This window comes from Sordaria macrospora, chromosome 4, assembly GCF_033870435.1.
Source record: "Sordaria macrospora chromosome 4, complete sequence".
NCBI classification, from domain to species: Eukaryota; Fungi; Ascomycota; class Sordariomycetes; order Sordariales; family Sordariaceae; genus Sordaria; species Sordaria macrospora.
Genome location: NC_089374.1, coordinates 1,638,370 through 1,659,183, shown reverse-complemented (window position 1 = coordinate 1,659,183; position 20,814 = coordinate 1,638,370). Strand labels below are relative to the sequence as shown.

Here is a 20,814-nt window from a genome sequence, read left to right as displayed (position 1 = left end):
TGCCCTCTGCAAGTAACGAGCTAACAATTAAACCAGGGGTGATGTGTAGTGCTTCTACAGGGCTGCATGCGGTGCAAAAATCTCTTCCCGTCCAGCTGCCATATCCAGCAGAGAATCCGGGATACGAAGCATCGAATACTGTGGAGGTACCTCTTTGTCTCCTTTCCCAGCTGCCCACCGAGCCCCCTAAAGCTGTGAGGCGAATGTCGTGATCCCCACCAAAGACATCCAACTTCGCACGGTGTACATTACGACACTGGGTACTGACGGGGCAAACTGCACCAGAAAACCTGAACGCTTGCTTCCAGAACGTGCTCGATGGGCGATCCCCCCTATGGTCGGTTGATGCTCTGTTGAGAAGTGGGAAACTCGTGGTGAACCGCGTCTGCAACGTTTTGCTTTTTGGAGAAAATATTCGACCAGTTGACCTCGTGACAAGCATCAATGCCCAGGGGTACTCCGGTATGGAAGTTGCTTACTGGTAACATGGACATGGCCACGGGTCCCTCCTCATAGCAATTGGAAGCCCTGTACCGCATAAAGGAATTGCGGGCGTTGCTGGAAGTGAAGACGGCAGAAAGGGGCACGAAGAAGAGTCACGACGGCTTCGGTTCAAAGGTTTGCTCAGCCATGAATTGGATGGCGACATTGACGAGCGGCCTGGCAATACGAAAGAGAGAACGAAAGCTAGAAATTGTTAAACGTCAACAAAACTGAAAGACCTCGAATAGCCGCTTTCTGGGGAAGGAGAAGGGGCTGCCCCACTGAGGAGAGATACGTACCCCGTACCTTTGACTGCAAATAGCAACGAGGGAAACCCCGGCCGTCCGCTCAGGTACCGATCCTGTGACCCAATCAGCACAGGCCAGCAGCTTCCCGATCAGGCTTAGGTGTGCAGTCCGGCGAATTCGGTTGGTGGGCAGAGCGAGAAAGGACCCACAAATAAAGGGTACGTACCCTGTACCCCAAAGCCCCCATTGGGACTCTTTGGATTCTGGGGTAATGGTGTTTTAGCAACTCATCCATTCCTTCCTGACAACATGGCATGGCACATCGTCAAGACAGTCAGGAAGGTACCTGGGAGTTACTTTCGCTACCTCTCTACTCTAGCCAAGTCCACAATCCTCGCAAACCGGCTGCAGCAATGCAAAATTTTGACAAGCCTCCTCAATGTCGGTCGGGTCCATCACGGCTCATCGACGGTCCATCTGTAGCTTCCATCCTGGTCAGTTGCCATTCCCAACTAACTGCAGAGGTCACTTGTTGCAACAACATGGATTAGTGGATCAAGCCAACAAGCCGGAATTGTGCAGAACATATAAAGAGCTCTAGGACGCCCTCCCCGTTAGCCAACAGTTACAAGGCTTGAGATCAAAGACTATACTTAATACACACTCTTCATCCCTTGATCAAAGGTCCACAACCCCAGGCCCCTCTTTCTGTCAGTTTTTGTTATAAGCCTTTGGCCTGTTGTTCCATTATACCTCCATATCAACCCGCCAACCGACGAAACCCCTAGCTGTACACTTTCAGCCAAACAAACAAACCGGTATTATCTCTGTGCAACAGACTCGGCCGAATATCCTCAACCAGCGGTCCCTTTTGGTAGGTGGCATTGTCTTCCCTTTCTACCTGGAGAGATGCCCTTGGCGGAGATATCATGCCGAATACCCCCAATAACACTAGCAATTACCTTTGGGTGACGTCGTCAAGATCGATGTATACCTGGAACACCCCTGAACCACTCAGCACGGTTTACGACCATTGTCGCTGCAACCACTACACTGTCCCTTCCAAACACAATTCAACGGCCCTCGAGATATCGATCTCCCCTGGATTTTGTCATCCTGTCCCACCACCTTCATGTTTCCATCCGACTGTTCTTCCCTGCCCCTATTTCCCTTATCTCTTGGGAATTCAGCCGTTGCGCGGCAAGGCGGAAGCCCGCATTGTATACCGCCGAAGTGGGCTGGGGTGCCAAGACCGCGTGTTGCCTGAATTTCTTGCTCGCGGTGATATCTGGCGTGCAAAGCAGAATCCCGTATCTCTGGATGTTGGGATGAATCCTGGTATCATCTGTACTATGGAACGCGCAAGAACTTCGTACCCGGGCTGCTCCTTCTCTGATTGCGACCTCCCCCGATCTTCATCCGAATCCTGTCAGCGCCGCCCATTGGCGGCCAAACGGCAAGGATGAGTCGGTCAGGAAAGAGGGATTGGAGATGGATTGGGAGGAACTTTGCCAATTCGCCATGGAAAGCAGCCGTTTGAGTGGCTCACCATTGAGGGCTCCCGGCCAACGAGCACACAATTCCTTTCACAATGCGCATCGTGCTATCTCGTCAGTCACTTCAAAGCCGCGTTCTAACAGGCCAACAGGAATTTAGGCACTGCTGTCAACAAAATACCTTTCACGGCTTTTCACACTCGTCCTCTTTGTCTCGAAAAACTTCCGAGACAAAATTGCCCTTATCGCTAGACCGTTGCATCTCACTTTGGTCTTTACCCCTCCAGGTACCATTCGTCTATCGCCCCGCCAGCGAGCAGCATCACAGCATCACAGCATCGCCATACCGACGCCTGTGATTTTCTCGAATTAGCACAGGTCCTCATACACACGGATACCTGTCGCCCCAGCACCAGCACCTAAGCGCAAGTATCTGTGCTACTTTGAACTTGTCAATCCCTTTATCTGCCTCGGCGGATAATCTCGGCTGTCAAGCAAAGTTCTGACTAAGGTACGTACCGCTCTCCCTCGCATACGCCCTCAAAAAAGGGTGTGTATTTCTCTTATCAGCACGAGAGGGAAACACGAAGGATGGCTTCCGCAGCGGTGAGCACAAACTCGCATGCCGGAGCTTACAGTCCCGCAAAACAAAACGCAACGCGCTCGTTTTTGCTGCCGTCCCAATATGGCGGCATTGAGTTTGTCTTGCCGTTATCAATGCTATGTTGCCGTGTCTTCCTTTCTCCCTCCCCGGGCTCATGGCTGTGCTACGATTTGTGGTCGATCTGGCTTATCCGATTCCCGGGGGCTTGACCTGTTTGACCTGATACGGGACATCCCATGTTCTGGTTATTCTTGTCTTTCACACTGAGCCTTCTGATATCGGTCATACCACGGTCGAGATGAAAAACCAGCGCCTGTCATTGCACCATGAATACCCTACAAAACCCCCTTCTGGGAGCCTCATCTTTCCTCTTCCTCTTTGTTGTTCCCCCATGTGTTCTTGTACACCTTATTCTACACATTGATTTTAGCCTGGGCGGCTTTTGTGACCTCACACTCCAATTGCCATGGCGGACGTCGTCGCCCTCCCAAGTCCTGGGGGCTTCAAACGCAAAGCATCTGGCTTGACCATTCAGACTGACTTTCCCATGTCTAGTTTCCCGGAACTTTTCGAATCCTCAGGCGATACCATCATGGAGTCCCCTTCAGCTCCTGTCCCGGCCCACAAGCTGGTTGACAGCCTCAAAGATCAGACCAACAGGCATCCTTCTCCTCAGCCGACTCATGTCAGCTATCCTAAGGTGAACGGCAACGGACACAGAGTGCTCCGCTCCGCGACCGTTGGGTATGTTGCCCCTATCTTCCAGGGGAAGGCAGAGCAGATGAAGCAAGGTTCGTATTTCCAACGATAAACTGCACTGTGGCATTCACTGACATCCGTTTCAGTCAAGGATATCATTGTCCAAGGCGGCTGGATCCCCGAGGCTCTGGTTGACGCTCAGATTGCTTGGTTCTATAACGAGCTTGGCATTGACGACGTCTACTTTCAACTAGAGAACCCTCAGGTGGTTGCGAATCACATCACATCCCTTTATGCGGCCAAGGTTGCCGCTTTCTCTCGCGAGGACAAGCGAGAAGAGATCAGACTGGATATGGAAGCCTCAGACCACGCCATTTACATCGACACAAGCGAGCCCGGCATGACCTCCTTTGACGGCCCAAGATATGAGCACAGGCTAGAGTCCAAGTACTTGGATGGTGACGATACCTCGAAACGCTTCCGTGTCGAGACTTTCAGATCCCCCGGTGTCCTGGGACAGAGGGAGAACTCCAAGGCAGCACTTCGTTGCTACTTCGTCTACGAGTGTCTTTTCGTTGATTCCAATGCCGATCCCAAGGAAACTCGCCTGGAAGTCATCAGCGACCGCATGTTCCTGGCTAAATCAACCAAGAACACGAAGCAGATCTACCAGGACATTATCCAGGTTGCTGTGAGCCGTAATGGCCCCGTCATTGAGGTCTTCGACATTGAGGGCTCGGAGGAAATGAGATTGGTAGTTGCCTTCCGCTCTCGCACAGCAAAGGGAATCTTCAGCGCCCTCAGCGATCTTTACCACTACTACGGCGTCACAAGCTCTCGCAAGTACGTCGAGCAGTTCTCCAACGGTATCACCGTCATGAGTATCTACTTGCGCCCTGCTGAGAACGTCGACGGCAAGCACCTCCCTCTCGAGCAGTCTATTCACCAGATCACCAAGGAAATCTCCTTGTTGTACTGCCTCCCCCAGAACAAGTTCCACAACATGTTTGCCTCTGGTGAGCTCAGTCTGCAGGAGACCATCTATGCCCACTGCGTCTGGGTATACGTCCAGCACTTCTTGAACCGCCTTGGCACTGAGTATACTTCGCTCATTGCTGCCCTCGATCCCAAGAATAACTCGCATGTTGAGATTCTCTCCAAGATGAAGAAGCGTCTGCGCACCGAGACTTTCACGCCTGACTATATCTCCGAGATCATCAGCTCCCACCCGCAGCTTGTGCGCGCTCTCTACGCCTCATTTGCCAGCGTTCATCTTCGAGTCGGTAGCGATTATGATCGCCACCTGATTGCGCCTACACCTGCCATGGAGGTCCTTTCTGATGCCAAGCTTAAGGAGCGGATCACCAAGGATGTCTCTAACGAGCACGAGGAAATGGTTATGACTGCTTTCCGTGTTTTCAACAATGCGGTTCTCAAGACCAACTTCTTCACCCCCACCAAGGTGGCTCTGAGCTTCCGTCTTAACCCCTCGTTCCTTCCGGAAGTCGAGTATCCTAAGCCACTGTACGGCATGTTCCTCGTCATCACTTCAGAGTCGCGTGGCTTCCACCTCCGCTTCAAGGACATTGCACGTGGCGGTATCCGTATCGTCAAGTCTCGCAGCAAGGAGGCCTACCAGATCAATGCCCGCAACCTCTTTGATGAGAACTACGGTCTTGCTAGCACCCAGCAGCGCAAGAACAAGGATATTCCAGAGGGCGGATCCAAGGGTGTCATTCTCCTGGACCCCAAGCAGCAAGACAGGCACCGCGAGGCCTTTGAGAAGTACATTGATAGTATCCTTGACCTTCTTCTGAAGGCCGAGACACCTGGCATCAAGAACCCCATTGTTGATCTCTATGGCAAGGAGGAGATTCTGTTCATGGGACCGGATGAGAACACTGCTGACCTTGTCGACTGGGCCACTGAGCATGCCCGGGCTCGCGGCGCTCCTTGGTGGAAGTCCTTCTTCACCGGCAAGTCGCCTCGTCTTGGCGGTATCCCTCATGATCACTATGGCATGACAACCTTGTCGGTCCGCGAGTACGTCAAGGGTATCTACCGCAAGCTTGAGCTTGATCCCTCCAAGATCAGGAAGATGCAGACTGGTGGTCCCGATGGTGACCTTGGCAGCAACGAGATTCTGCTCAGCAATGAGACATACACTGCTATTGTCGATGGATCGGGCGTTCTCTGTGACCCTAACGGCATTGACAAGGAGGAGTTGCGCCGCCTTGCCAAGGCTCGTGCCATGATTTCCAACTTCGACATCTCCAAGCTTTCCAAGGATGGTTACCGCGTGCTTTGCGACGATACCAACATCACGCTCCCCAACGGAGAGGTGGTGCACAACGGCACTGCTTTCCGCAACACATACCATCTCCGTGACACTGGTATCACTGACATGTTCGTGCCTTGCGGTGGCCGTCCCGAGTCGATCGACCTCTCCTCAGTGACCAAGCTCATCAAGGATGGCAAGTCTACCATCCCTTATATCGTGGAGGGTGCCAACCTTTTCATCACTCAGGATGCCAAGCTCAGACTCGAAGAAGCCGGCTGCGTCGTCTACAAGGATGCCAGCGCCAACAAGGGTGGTGTAACCAGCTCATCGCTCGAGGTCCTTGCCTCCCTCAGCTTTGACGACAAGAGCTTCGTTACCCACATGTGCCATGATTCCCGCGGCAATGCGCCCGAGTTCTACAAGGCCTACGTCAAGGAAGTACAGCACAAGATCCAGGAGAACGCCCGCCTCGAGTTTGAGGCCATCTGGCGCGAACACGAGCAGACAGGCCTTTCTCGCTCTGTTCTCTCTGACAAGCTGTCGTTGGCCATCACCTCTCTTGACGAGGACCTCCAGCGCTCTGAGCTCTGGGACAACGAGAAGATCCGCAGGTCCGTCCTTGCCGATGCCTTGCCCAATCTTCTCATCAACAAGGTCGGCCTCGATACCATCATCGAGCGCGTTCCGGATTCGTATCTGAGGGCCATCTTCGGCAGCTACCTCGCCAGTCGCTTTGTCTACGAGTTTGGTAGCTCGCCCAGCCAGTTTGCTTTCTATGATTTGTAAGTTTACCCACACCTTTTCTCAAACACCGATTATGATACTAACAATTTCCGTAGCATGTCAAGGAGAATGGGAAGCATCAACAAGGAGTAAATCTTTGGGTGCTCTACAAAGAAAAATAATCATCCTAGTTCATCACACCAACATATTATAATGGTTTTTGGCGCAAAAAAAAGGGTTGATATGGGTTTATGAAAAAGAAGGCTGCTTCCAGAATGGAAGAAAAGGTCATGGTAGCTTTGAGACTCTCGCTTATAAGGTTTCAGGGAGATTCATATGGAGTTATGCGCTGGCTTTGATAACATCGATAGAGCGTTAGCGTTTGTCTAGAGAGGCCCTGTGTCTAATTGACCTCTCGTCTCATCCACAACCGAGTAAACTGGAATCTTCTTTTTTTCTTCGGCAGTACCAATTTTCCGGGTAATGTCTCATCTGCCGAGAACATCACACCCTTCTACTCAGCTGTTGACCGACATCGGACACGGATCCTTCAAGCCTCGGAAGGAAGCGGTCATTCTCAGTCCATCTTACAAGATAACGAGCTTGGCGTCCTCCTAGAGTTGAAGCTGAGTCACTGTCATCTGCTGCAGTCTCTACCGGTTGTAACAGCGGCTCGCTTCCCCAGCCGAACTTACCTCGCAACAGCTTCCAGAATATGTAGGGAAGAAAGTTGACGGTGACACAACGTTCGGCACGCATACCGCTTTTACTCAGTCGATATGGTTTTACTCAACCAATAAGGAAACCCGCGACCCGCACCAACTCACTCGCAGATTGGTCAAATTGCATGTCAGGCGTGGCTTGCCAGGATCTTAACGCAGGTTAAGTAAAAGCGGTAGTACTTATGTGAGACTGATTGAGCCGCTTGCTATCAGTGAACGAACCAACGAACGGACGACGGGACCTAAATGGCCGATGGAATCATGGAAGGATGGAAGTAATGAAAAGGAAAAATTAGAAAGACTGGACGGCAATACATGACTCAAATGATAAGGTATCTTCCGGTTATACCAACACGACGACGGGACTTGGGACTTGATACGAACCTGTGGTTTGGTGTACAGTTAGCTGTACAAGCGCACGAATGGTAAGTTAGATCTGTTAGACGTGAAGCCCGGCATCCTAGGACCTTCTCGGTGTCTTGGGTACTACCTGTCAGTCAGTAAGATATCTTGTGGTACCTAGTATTGTAACCAAACAGCTGGAAATCAAAAGGACTACTGAAGGAAAAACAAGGCGAAAGAGGATCTAGAATACAGTGTTACTGAGTGGTGCCCTCACCTACCTTTCGGTACCTTACTCGCTTGTGGCGGACCTCGTTCTGATTCGGAGACTGGAGAACGAACTGTATGGTAGTGACGCAGCCGGGAGCAAGATACCAGACACCCACCTGTGGCGAACTGGATGAAAAGCCGAAAGTACATTCCTGATTGGTAACTGGAAGGTAAGCATCATCGTAATCTAGTAATTTATCGGAGCTCGCTCAGTCCAAACTCAGCTCAACGACTGGAGCTGGTGAAGCCAACTGAGAACATTCCGCGAGCTTGAGGTTCCCGACCTCGTGTATTCCACTACTGAAACAATGAGCAGCGATCATGGTATGTATCTAACCAAGCCTAAGACAGCAGGGTGGATATGTAGGAAGGTAGTGTCCCTGTCACCAGTGCCTCGCACTGCAATCAGGGCTGGTGGTGAAGCTGCCAGTCCAGCCGAAGCATCGGGCTGGCAGCACATGTGCTAAACTGGAATTACGAACATTGGGATACAAGATCTGCAGCGGGTGACAGTGGCATCGTACCGGTTTCAGCTGCGCTGATAAGGATGAGTGTCGTGAAGAATGCTGAATCTAGTCCGAGGCTGCAACAGAAAGGAAGAGCAAGGCACCTCTTACGCAATCAAGTGAGCTGGGTACCATCATAGAGTAACCTGGGTTGATTCAGGCAGGTGAGCAGGCTGAGGGCTAGAACAGACCAATACTACCGTGAAGTGAGGCATTCCGACACTCACTCATTGAATGCAAAGAAAGGCCAAGAATCGCTCACTGCTCGAATTTATGCCATCGAGCGCTCATTGAGTTCACATTCCGGCCTGCCTGCAACGGAGCTCTAGTCCCTCCTTCCACATTTCACTGAAGACCGGCATCGAGGTCGGCACTCCTTCATGGTAACACGCCGAGGTGCTCATACGTGTAGGTACCTACACTACCTCTACATGTACGATCTGAAGCTGAGTGCCTGTCTGGGAATACGTTAACCTCACTAAAGTTTCGCAACCTCAAGTGTCTCCTATCCGCACTACTACCCAGTGACTGCCAGCCGGTCAATCCATCTAGGCCAGACGACCCCCTCTAGGCTAGATTCCACCCGTACCAGCTTTTTGCTCACAATGGTGGGTCGTACCTACCTCTAGTGTACCGCTAGGCAGTTCGGATGCTTGCATAAGGCACCTGAAGTAAGGCACGTTCTTTCCTGATCAGAGGGCGGGTGTGACATAACGATCGTTAACAAGGAAGGAACGATCGTGAAGACCCACCCACCCGCCTATGAAAGACCACGGTACTGCAGTCAATGTACCTCTGTTGGCGAGGCTCAGTCTCCAGCATGTGAAATTTCATCGCTCTACTACCCCTTCTAACAGAGGTCCCGCCGGTGTACATGTCACTCGCTTCACTGCAGGTTCATTGTAACCGCCGCCTCTAGTTCCGAGTTGAGTCTTCGATGACTGCCTTGGACTCGAAACACTGCAATTACTGCAGCTGAGCTGTGTGTAAAACGGTCCGCCACTTCAAGGCCATCACTTCTGCACATCATGATGTTCACCAATCCCTCCACTGCTGCACGGCACTCCCACGCCGCCTTGAATGTCATGCTGTTAAATTACCAAATATTACTACCTTATATACGTGTATGCTCCACGGTTCTGTAGAGGTATCCAAGGTGTGCTATCCGTCCCGCTCAGCTTCCAAAGCACACCTCAAGTCCAGCGCCAGATATTTTGAGTCCCGCGGCCTCTTTCTCTCCCGGCCCGCCGTGTCTATGTACAAGTCCCCTCGCAATAACCTAACGTGTCTAACCTCTATTGTCATCAGTTTCCCCCTCAACCCTTTATCCTACTGACTGCAACTACATTGTACCAAGACAGTCAGTCGCCATGCTCGCCAATTCCAGAAACAATGTTGCTGTCCTCTCACACCCCAGTGCGAGTAGTACAATGAAAAAAAAAGAAGAAAGGAAAAAATAATAAAAGCGTAATTCAAGACGATGATGACAAGATGACGAGAAGTAGACGAGCTAAATGATTAAACCGAATAAAAAGCACTGTTTTGGTGACACCCACCCACTCACTCTCTCCCTCCTGAATGAAGCGTCACTCACTCCGCTTAGGAGTTCACTCTCGCACTAAAGCTCCTACTGAGCCTATGCCCAACAATATCCGGCCTACCTGGCCCGCCGCCGCCGCCAAGGGCTTCACTAGAGCTAGTAGGTCCCACAGCAGCATGTGCAGTGACCGGCCTCCTATTCTCTAGATTATCTTCACTACGCTCAGGAGCTTCTTGTTCTTCTGCGACCTCCTGAAGAGCACCACCAGCCCGGTCGCCGTTCGAGAATGGATTGCGAGGAGCCGAAGTGGGACCCGGACCAGGCTGTGATTGATGACCACGGTCTTTGATTCTGCTCGAGATGGCACTGAGTTTATCCCTCAAGTACCCCGCCTTCCTCTGCGTCGCCTCGGGGCTCTCCCTGTCGTCTCTCAGCACCGTGTTGGACTGGCGCAGCATCGATACGCCGCTGCTGGTGCCAGGTCGGGAGATGGTCTCGCCGTCTGCTCCGATCGACGCGGGAGCAGATGCCCCTGCACCACTGCTACCGAACAGTCTTGACCCGGCACTGGTTGCGGGCCGGAGCAAGCTGAATGCACCCCGGTGTGGTTGGCTGCCATCCATACCCGGCGGCATAATGGGTGTCGGCGGGGTCATGGTGAAGCCGACGGCTGGTGGCCCAGATGCAATCGACTGGGCACTACTGCTGGTTCCGGTGGTGGCGGTGGCGGTGGTCTGCGGCACAAGTGGCGATCGCTGCGAGGAAGCAATGCTAGAGCTGCGGCTTTCGGCGCTGGGAACCACAGACACTGTTTGCGACCGCGCAATGGACCGTGGCGGGGAGCGAGAAAAGTCCACGATAGAGGCGTTGTAGATTGAAGAGGAGTCATCACCGCTGTTGTCTCGCGACTCTGACAGCATCGGAGTGGCTAGCAACACTGAGCTTGTGGCAAGTTCACGAAGCTTGGATTGTTGTGCGGTGTTGGGCCGGTGTTTGGAGAACTTGTTGCCGATGATGGCGCCCGTGTGGCTGATGAGGGCCTTGATGATGCGGTTCTTGAGGTTGAGGGCGAGGTCGAGGTTGGACCACGTCTTGTTCTGGTATTCGATGATGGGCAGCCTGAACACAAAGTTGTGTACGTCCTCCAGGTTACGGTCACCCTTGCCCTTGTAGCTCAGGCAGAGTACCACCGATGGCATCTTGATGTAGGCAAACGTCATGTAGTTGGACGCACGGTCAATCATCTTGGTCAGATCGTCCGACTTCTTTCTCTTCTCCAGGTCTGTGGCCGTCTTGCGCAACATGAAGCGAGTTCCCTTCTTCGTCTCCGGGTTGGAGCTATCCTTGGATGACAAACCCGTGGATGTCCTGCCGATGCCGGGCCGTGGGGTGCTGGGACGGAGAGAAGATTCTTCAGACGATGGTTTCTTAGACACCGTCTTGAACCCGGTACCGACAGACCGGAAGAGTCTGAAGGAACTTCCTTCTCCAGTGTGAATGCTCAAGGCCTTGTTGTTCTTGGTGGGCGTAGCTTCTGGATCAGACGTCAATGTAGGGCGCAGGCGCAGCTCGAGAGAGCCCGGCCGTGTTGAGAAACCTCCCGCCTCCCTGTCGCTGTCCGCTATTCCAACGGTTTCGAGAGACCCATCATCGTCCGCATCCTCGTCATCTTCCGGCAGGGTTTGCTTGATGATGAAAGGAGAAGTGTTCTTGGCAGAAGTCGCCTCGTCACCGTCGATACCGGGGAAGACGTATTCGAACAACTTCTTGCCCACCTCCCTCTCAAGCTGAATCTTGAGCGGGAACAGATTGACCTCGAAGTGGTCCATGACAGGAATACCGGCGATGGCCTCAAGCATATGGAAGTACACCCGAATCATGGGCTGAGAGGTTGGGTCAAACCCACCACGGTTACCATCAACGTACGGTGCAACCATCACAGGGTATATTGCGTCAGGGAGAAGGTTGAGACCAAGTATGCTCCCAACCTGTATCAGGTTGACGTGCGAGCCGTCCGAATTGTCGGTACGGTCGTACTCGACATTCTTGAGCTGGAGTTCGACAAGCGGCTCGCTAGTGTCCCGGATGAGGTGCCAGACGATCTCCTTTGCCGTGATGCTCCACTTCAGGAGTGCGCTGCTTGTTGAGCTGTCGTACTTGCGTTGAGACGATGTGATGGCCTTCATCATGAAGAAAAGTTCATCCTCGCAGGCGGCCAAATCACGTTCCAGCACCAGTCGATCTTTCCACCCTCTCTTATCCATGTACTTACCATGGGTCTGGAAGTGGGTTTTGATGTCTTCCAGTTGCCGGACACGCTCTTGAAGTTTGATTACCATTTCAGGGGCTCCTCTGAGATCGCTGAAGTCGGAAGCAAGCATGATCTTCTCGAGCCTCTCGCTGCGCGTCTTCTCCAAAGGCTCGCTGTACATCAACAAATCCACTACGATGACGTAGAATGCATAGTATTGAGATGAGTTGCACAATGCGTGAGCCTGGGGGAATTCGATCCAGAGGTTATCCATTCTGGACTCCGTGTTGTCTGCGGCGGCCTCTTCGTCATTGTCGGTTGCTTCGCTGGCGTTCACTTCATCGTTATACTTCAAGCGCAGCGTGTTGTACTTGTCGTATCGCAACATAGCAGATGTCTTCTTGACAACCCGTTTGAAACCAAACGGATCTGCTTCAAAGTCAAACATGACCTCCATAGGAACCCAAGGCGGCCACGAAGACCCAGCGGGAGTCCCGTAGGTATTTCCCGAGTACATGGACACCAGCTGTGTCGAAAACCACTTCTGATGGGTGACGAAGAACTGCGTACTGTCCATGTTGACGAGGAAACGTCGCTGAACGAGACCACTGACCGTATCAAACAGTCTGCTCTGGTCCATCACGTCGACAACCTTGAGCTCCATGCCTTTAGCGGCAATGAGTACCACGTGTTTCTTGTTCTTGTCGCTTTGCAACTGAATCTGTGGCGCAATGACACGAATATGGTAGCTACTTTGGGCCATGTACTCTTTGGCAATACCACTGGCGAGGTCGGCCATGGATGGATTCCCGGGTCCTGCATCCTCGGCACTGGCGAATTTCTTGCCGTCCTCCAAGATTTTGCGAATCCTATCCTCAATGTCTGCCTGGGTTTCCCTCTCTGCACCGTTGGCATTGGGGCTACTAGCTGACGGAGTCGAGTTGCTTTCTTTTGCCGCTTTGTTCTTGTTCTGTTCCCCGACGATGTCCAGGATAAACTTGACCGCCGGCCGCGACATGTAGTAGACGAACCCTCGTCTTTGGCCAACCTGATGGATATAGCGGAGGATGATGTTTCGTAGGGTGTTGTTCCACTTCAATTGTAAGTTGTGGACGACGAAACGGTTCTTGAAATCGCTCGCAAACTCTGCTTCTGTGGGAGTTGACATCGAGCCCCTGATGTCCGCTTTCGACTTTCGTGCTTCTGACTTTGCCGAGGAGAAAGATGACGAGTCTTCACTCCCAGTATGACAGTGCGATGTTTGCGTCATTTCCCTTAGCATTCCCTCCAGGAAAACCTTCTTCTCAGCTAACACAGTTGTGTGTCTGGTTAAGGCCTCAAAGTCAGCCTTCAGGTCCGGATCCTCGTCACGAACCAGACGAAGTTCGATTTCACCCAGGTTGCGGTTGTGCGTCTCCATTTGTTTATCCAGTTGCTTCAACCGTTGGCGGATCAACTGAGCCTGTATCCTTCTAGGATCATCATCTTGGCTCATGATGCACGAATGGGTTGGCTCCTGTCCGAAGGGGCTGCTCCGGTCCGGATCGCCGTCAATGACACCGCCGATATCTGTCTGGCGGAAATAGGTGATGCGAGGTGCGAAAGCGAGCGGGAGAATTTTCGTGTCCGGGTTTGGTTCTGTGGGCAAGATCCAGTCGAGCTCAACAAAGTCATCCATATCGATCCACGTCAGGTCATTATCAGGAATGGTAAATCGAGACAAGTCTGTACCATCTTCCTCCTGGTCGGTGACGAAGGTCGAAAGCGAGTGCTTTAGGAAGGCATCAGCGGTCGTGCCCCGGATACTAGCGGAGACAGCACGAATATCCGCAGAGACCAGATCTAGTTGACCTGCGTGAAGCTTCATGCTGCTTATCCTTGTCTGCGTCCCGCGTCCGCGGTCTCTAGTGTTGAACTCCTCTCGCCGCTGGTGCAGATCGAGCATGAAGCTATCAAGTCGAACCTTGATACCCGTTGCCGAGACCGCATTCTCGGAATAGTCTTCGACATCCTTGTGCTTGTAGATGTGACTCAAGAACAGAGGCGCAAACATGATGTTATACTTGATAGTGGCCAAGTGTCTGCCAAACTTTTTACTGTTCTTCTCCCTGTTGGGCCAAAGGGGGCCTTGACGAACAGGAAGAGAGAGCGGGCCCGAAAACAAGGCCAACCAAGAGAAGAAGTGGGTAAAGAAACGCGGCGTAAGGTGAACAGCATTATAGCTGCGTGATGGCGGAGGGTTGGATGCCGTCCATTCTCGATCGACCGGCGCGCGGATCGCAACTGAAAGATGGATATGCTGGCTGCGGAATCCACGGAAAGCGTCGTAAGGAAGACCGTTTTGCGGCTTGGCGTACTGCGGTGATTTCAGGACAACCTCGTAATGAGGCTTAAATTCGAAGTTCCTCTTGCCGTTTTCAATGGCCTGTTCAAAGACAAGACCGGCTAGCCACTGGACCTTCCCTGAAAGTTTCATGACCACCTTCTTGAAGGACGCGGTAGATTTATGGCTGCTCTCGCTCGCGATGCTTTCGTTTTCTCCGCGACGACGACGACCTTCGCGGACTTGATGGCTATAGTCTGGAATTGCAAGGACATACTCTCCGCTGTCGACGGTCATGAAACTTTTGGGGTCGTCGTGAGCGTTAATATTGAACCGTACGTCACTGCGCCAGCACATCAGGAAACCAGCACCATCGCCTGTGACTTCATAAGGATCCCTGCTTCCCTTGAGCGCGAGGTGGACGTCGCCGTCTCCCCTCCAAGTGACGCGGAGGCGGGAATGGAAATTGAGCCTGATCTTGTCCCAGAAGCCTACCCTCTCGGAAGGATCGAGTTGTGGCTTGGTTAGAGACTCAATAGCCATCATCATATCTTGAACTGCAGGCTGGTAGGAAGGTCCCCAGGTGATGCGAGTCGGGTTGGCGGTGTGGATATCGATATGCATGTCTGAGAACATCTTGACGGGCCCGATAGTCCTGTTGACGTCGATTGCGAAGCTACCTTTATTGGGCGCAGACGAGTCGTGGCTTTGCGGTGGTATCACCTGAACCCTGATTTTTCGAGTGGATTCGATGCCTCGGAACTCTTCGGCAATCACAAAGTCCGTTTTGAGTGTCAGGGCTGGTAGGCGGGCAGACTGATTCGACTTGGTGGCTGGAATATGGATGAAGGGTAGAGGGTAGTCGCGGAGAGACACCCTTGCCTCTCCCATGCTAATCTGCACGCTAAGGGGGACGAGCAGTGTGTATTCCATGTCTTTTGGCATACCCTTCCCGACCTTATGAAGGAAGTCAGGAATGCCTTTCAGGGGGAAAGACGGCTTGTCGACCACGAGGTGAAGGTCGTCGACAACAGCGGACATAAGAGCATGCCGCAAGGGGACCTCCAGTATGTTCTCGCCCTCGTCCAAATCGTCCGGGATGGTCTCGTCGCCGGCCCAGTAATCCTGCTGCATGTCCTTCACCTCGTTCCTGGCAGCAGCATACTGTCGGTCGATACGCCGTTTCCAACTCCTTGCATTATGAAGGTGAAGATTGTGCTTCGCCTGCGCGATAGAGATGTCCGTGTTGCCGGTAATGTTCAATCGCCCTCCATCTGGATCATACCTCGGCACACGTCCCCTGAAATGAGGGTCAGTACCTGGTTGTTGACGACTATCAGTACTGTGACTCCTGGCATGGGCACCGCCTCCCGGAGAAGCTCGTCCTCTTGGTGCAGCAGACCGCGTCCGCAGCTTGCTCGAATCGCGTGTAGCCTCTTCGTGGATTTTCTTGACCTTGATACGGAAAGCTTCCTCCCGCGCCTGGCGTTGTTTCTGCTCAACACGAGCCGCACGGTAGATCATACCGAGTTTCCACTCGAAAGCACCATCTTCCAAGTCAAACAACAAGGTACGAGCCCTTATGGATACCTTGGGAACAGTTTTCGGACCTTCGGGTCCCTTGTCGAGGATGTACTCATTGGTGCCGGTCTTGAACCGATGATGAAGTTGCTTGGCGGATTTGAGCACATTGACAACGTTGTCCGTGATTTTGTGACCGGTCATTTCATGTGGAACAGCCACCCGGACTGTTTCCGTAGCAATGTCGATCATACGCTCATCGTGCACGCTTCCGTTGCTGAACTTCCGTCTCGACTCCCGATAGTCCACCCGTCCGTTCTTAATGCTGATGACCCTAGCCCAAACCTTGCGCATCCTGGGAGCCTCGGCATACAACCTGATAAGCTTCGCTTGACAGAAAGGGGCAGACCATCGCTGGCGGCCCGCTTCCAACGCGTAGATGTGGACCATCACCGGGGGGTCTGAAGGCATGTCCCCCTTGATCTGGATTAATGTTACCTTGGCATCAATGGTAACAAACTCTCGGGCTGTTGTTGATTCGTCGTCCATTGTGAGAGAATCGAGTCCGCTGCCGGCCGACAGGGGAGAAAGGAGACCTACGACCCGTCGTTGGGGTGATGCTTCTGTGGGAGTTGACGGTTCTGCCGCTGTGGGCTTTCCAGGCCTTCCAAACGCTTTCAGCAGAACCGAGACAGCCAAAGCGACTGCGTAATGGCGATATAGAGAATACTGAACAAGGAGCTTCTTCATGTTAGCCTGGACATGGAAGATCGGGCCTTGGTTATCGCTCAATGTTGAGAACGCGAGGTCGAGCTTGGGCATGTTGAGGAAAGCATCATTCCCGATCTCATCTGATTCAACCATATACGCTTCCAAGCCCCTCACTTGAACCGTAACGCGCCGACCGTCTCCTTCGTGGCGGTGTTTCTTCCTGGGGGAAGTAGGTGCCGATCTCATCAGCTCTGCTTCGGAGGGTATCAAGCTGCGACTGCTTGCTCGCCGCCTAGAGGACCGTCTCTGCAGGCCATCTATTCTCTGGGCACGGTAGTCTATCGACCAAGATTCCAGGTCGATGGCGACACCCCGGGCCTCTTCTGAAATTTCTTTATCGACCCCAGCTACTGCCAGGCTAAAATCCGAGCATTGAAATTGGAACTGAAGCAGCCATGCGGGCATGCCACGAAGGAAGTTCGACTTCTTGGACGAGCTCTTCGGCATGGCCAACTTGTCCGGCTTGACATCTGGGCGAAGCTGTCTCACAATGTGACGCAAGCCGTCGCCAATCTCTTCGCGGACCAGCTTCAGTGCGAATGTTTGGAGATTACCCTGGGCAACCACGTGGACATCAGGCGTGGCGTTAAGCTGGACTTTCAAGTCGAACGCTTCTGTTATGAGGAGGTCGAATCTCTCACCAGAACATGTTTGGTAGTATAGGTTGTGTGTCTGAATGCGCATACTAGCAGCTAATGAATAGTGTAGCTCCTCAACTGCGGAATGGAAGGACTCAAGATCCAAAGACACTGATGAAATGGACGAGATTAGGAGGTCAAACTCGTCAGGGCCAACACCTTTTTCGACTGGAGGCAGGGTTATGCGCAAAACAGGTTCGTGCATCGAAAATTTGATGTTGGCCTTGGGCAGAAGTCGTGAGATGAGCATGTGCGGTTGCCGGTTCTCTGTCTTCCTCTTTGGCTTCGGCCGCAGTATTGCCAGAAGCAACGGAAGATGTCTAGGGTTGAGGTCGACAGAGGGAGATGTTACAACGGAATTCGCAAAAAGCATGTTTGCATTTCGCTCTTCAGCAGTTCCCTCCTCGGCTAGCTCGACAGTCTTGGAAGGCAGGGTGGTTCTGACAGTAGTGGTGGCCATTGGGATATACATGAGTCTCTCCGGTTTCCCTTGCCCGTCGTCAATGCCAACTGAGATAGAGAGCGCGGCAGCCAACGCCTCGTGGGCAATGTCCTTGGAGGGGAAGTACATCCTATGAGCCGGAGACTTGGGATCGAGGCGATGGAGGTCGATACCAACTTCTTTCATAGAAGCATTCAGCACCACAGGCGTTCCACCAGCCTTGACACTCTCGACCTTCTTGGTGAGGCCGATGAAACTGACGGCAAACTGGACCTCCTTTACGCCCCTGAGGACGGAGCTTATGAGCTGCTTTGAATCAGAGACGGTCTGCATCAACTCTTTGTTCGTGCTTCCTGGGACATCGATTTCCTGCATGACCTTGTCGACAAACTCATCAAGTGGTTCGGGTTCGACCCCGACGACCTGTTCGGCAAATTCCTTGATCTTCTTATAAAGCAAGGCGCTGTACAGGACATCGTCATAGGGAATATGAAGCCGGCCCAGCTTGAGACCTACAGCGGCATCTCGGAGCCCGTTGTGCATTCCATATAGAAAACCATGAACGTTGAAACTGGCGCCGTCGAGGATTTCGGTAGCCTCCCGTCCATGGGCGGTAAATAGTACGCTTCGTAGGGTTATGATCCACTCGGCCTGTCGTTGTTCTCCGGGCTGATCCGACCTGCTCTGTAGGAAGAACCGGGCGCGGTCTACCATTTTGTCTCGGGTGTCCACGGCGAGGGTAAAGTTGCCAATCTGTACGCTGCCGACATCTGTAACAGTAAGGGTCGAGCTTGTGGCGACGATATCGACCATGCGGAGATAGTCCAGGCTCCGATGCAGCCGCTTAATCTTCTCCTTTAACTTTGTCAACTGTCTCCAAGTCTTGCCCCGACTCTCTAGACTCGTATCGGTTTTGATGGCGGGCACCTTTGGCGGTGTTGAAAGCAGCGGTTCCGTCTCCCCCTTTTCTCCCTGCTTCGTACTGTCGGAAGTGTTGCTCTCTGGCTTTGCTGTAACATGCTTGCCCTTGCTCTTTTCCACCTCCTTGACATCCACGGTGACGGCCAGCTCGTCCACTACTATACTGAGCCATGTCGGTTGGGAAAAAGTTGGGCGATGGACATTGAGGCCCAGGCCACGGATCTCGATCTTGATGCCATCTTTTGGTGTATAGGCAAGTCGTCGGAGGGAGAAGTAGCCGATGCGCTGGATCGACAGGCCGGTAAGGATGCGAACAACGGCGAATATTATGAAGGAGGATAGGTAGAGGAGGACGAAGATGCCGAAAATGAATGTCGGATTAAGCAGTGCCATTGTCGATACGGCGCCAGGCGCGTAGCCGGCCTAGGATTCTTTCTCAGTCGCGCAATGTGTTGGTGAAGCATGCCATATTCGAACGGTACGGAATCGGGTTTGGGTTCGTTGACTATCGAGTGTCGAGTATGGAATGCGCCCGGTCGTGCCGCTGGCCGTAGAGGTAGTCCAGATAATGGAGATTCGGAGTCGTGGTGTTACGGTGCTTGCTGTCTGCCGTGCTGGCTATCGTGCTGTACGGACAATGGTGGTTAGTGTAGCTGTTCGGATGATAGACGGACAAGTACTCGAATCCGAAGGGTGACCGTCGAGTCGAAGACGTAATTACGGAGCTACGATGTGCTCGGCTGCGACTGTGAAGGGAAGCTACCTGTACAAAGGTACCTGGGCAGGTTGAGGTACGTTGCTTACTAAAACTTGGCAGTACTCCTGAGTGGTGCGCGCACACTGTGAAGATGCTTGACTTGAAGCGCAGTGTTGATGATGGCTGGCTGGATGGAGGATAGAATGATGCTGTCAGCACTGGCAACGTGGTGTTACAAAAGATAGACAGGCAAAGGGGCAGGTGCTCGAGGATATGTCCTGAAAACGGGAAAAAAGGAAAAAAAGAAGACAGGCGTACGATGGTAGTGTGAAGTGTTCCTGACTAGTTGAATCTGGCTCTCGTTTTGGTTGGTTTCCGGCCGGCTTGGGGTGGTCTGTAGATTTGCCCGGACTCAGGAGGGAAATTGACGAGATGGATCCCCACGAATTCCACAGGCATTCCACAGCTTCCACCGATTCCACCAATTCCACCGCGCTGTGCGTTGAAAGTATCGAGCTAGCCAAATGAATGTCCGCGACTCCTGAATTCCACGGTCTTTTACACTAGCGCATCGCCATTCGCCATTCCGCTCGCAATCTCGTAACCAACGAGGTGGGATGCCCTGGAAGGATTTGCAAGGCTCTTGGAATGATGTCCTAACTTATGACCGAAGCCCTGGAGTTCCCGTCAAACCCGCTTGTCCGTCCCTTCTTTTCGCTTGATCCGCCTGCTTGGGCTCGTTGGAATTGGGGAATTGGATGGCGAGGGAGGAGGTCCAGTCCCAGCACTGTGGGTGCCCACCAGAGTCTCGATAGTGGGGCATTTGATGTTCCGCCCGTTTGATAAAAGAAACACATCCACGGCATCTCTCTTCCCTGTACTGCCATCTGATACCGCCCTTCTACTGTGCGGTTTGCACAAATTCCCGAACTCGGATGAGGTGCCCGAATATGACTTCATCTTTTGATCTGTCAGGGCATATTTCCCACAAGCTCCTCTCAGTGCTACTCTTCTGGAATGAAGGCCCCGAATGCACGCGAGCACGCTTCAAGCAACAGATGAGATCTCTACGCTAAGCTTCTTTAGGCAAGGATGATGCTTGATGCTCCGCTGGAGTTGGGACCGCTTCCCGTCAGGTCCCCTGCCCAGAGTCCCTAGACAACATTCAGTGAATCGACACTCTTCTCCAATTCCACTTCGACCAAGCCACCAGGGCAGCCTCACACGACGACATCCCATGTCCCCCTTTTTCTCAGGATCGTCCAAGGCCCATCGTGCCATCAACGAGCTTGGCTCACTACTAAAAAGCTTAACCAGACTGACATCACAGTCCACT

General features: G+C 52.7%; 2 protein-coding genes across 2 annotated transcripts; one reads left to right on the top strand and one right to left on the bottom strand.

Moving 5' to 3' along the window:
- Positions 1 to 1,157: 1,157 nt before the first annotated feature.
- On the top strand, positions 1,158 to 6,984 carry SMAC4_01896 (uncharacterized protein). Its single transcript, XM_003348824.3, has 5 exons — positions 1,158 to 1,605; positions 2,380 to 2,738; positions 3,387 to 3,622; positions 3,677 to 6,593; positions 6,651 to 6,984. Exons 3-5 carry the CDS (start codon positions 3,424 to 3,426, stop codon positions 6,685 to 6,687), a joined length of 3,153 nt encoding a protein of 1,050 aa, XP_003348872.2. The 5' UTR covers positions 1,158 to 1,605; positions 2,380 to 2,738; positions 3,387 to 3,423; the 3' UTR covers positions 6,688 to 6,984.
- Positions 6,985 to 9,973: 2,989 nt separating this feature from the next.
- On the bottom strand, positions 9,974 to 19,575 carry SMAC4_01895 (uncharacterized protein; the record flags this gene model as incomplete). Its single annotated transcript, XM_003348823.2, has 1 exon — positions 9,974 to 19,575. The coding sequence occupies exon 1, from the start codon at positions 19,172 to 19,174 to the stop codon at positions 9,974 to 9,976; it is 9,201 nt and encodes a 3,066-aa protein (XP_003348871.1). The 5' UTR covers positions 19,175 to 19,575.
- Positions 19,576 to 20,814: the final 1,239 nt, after the last annotated feature.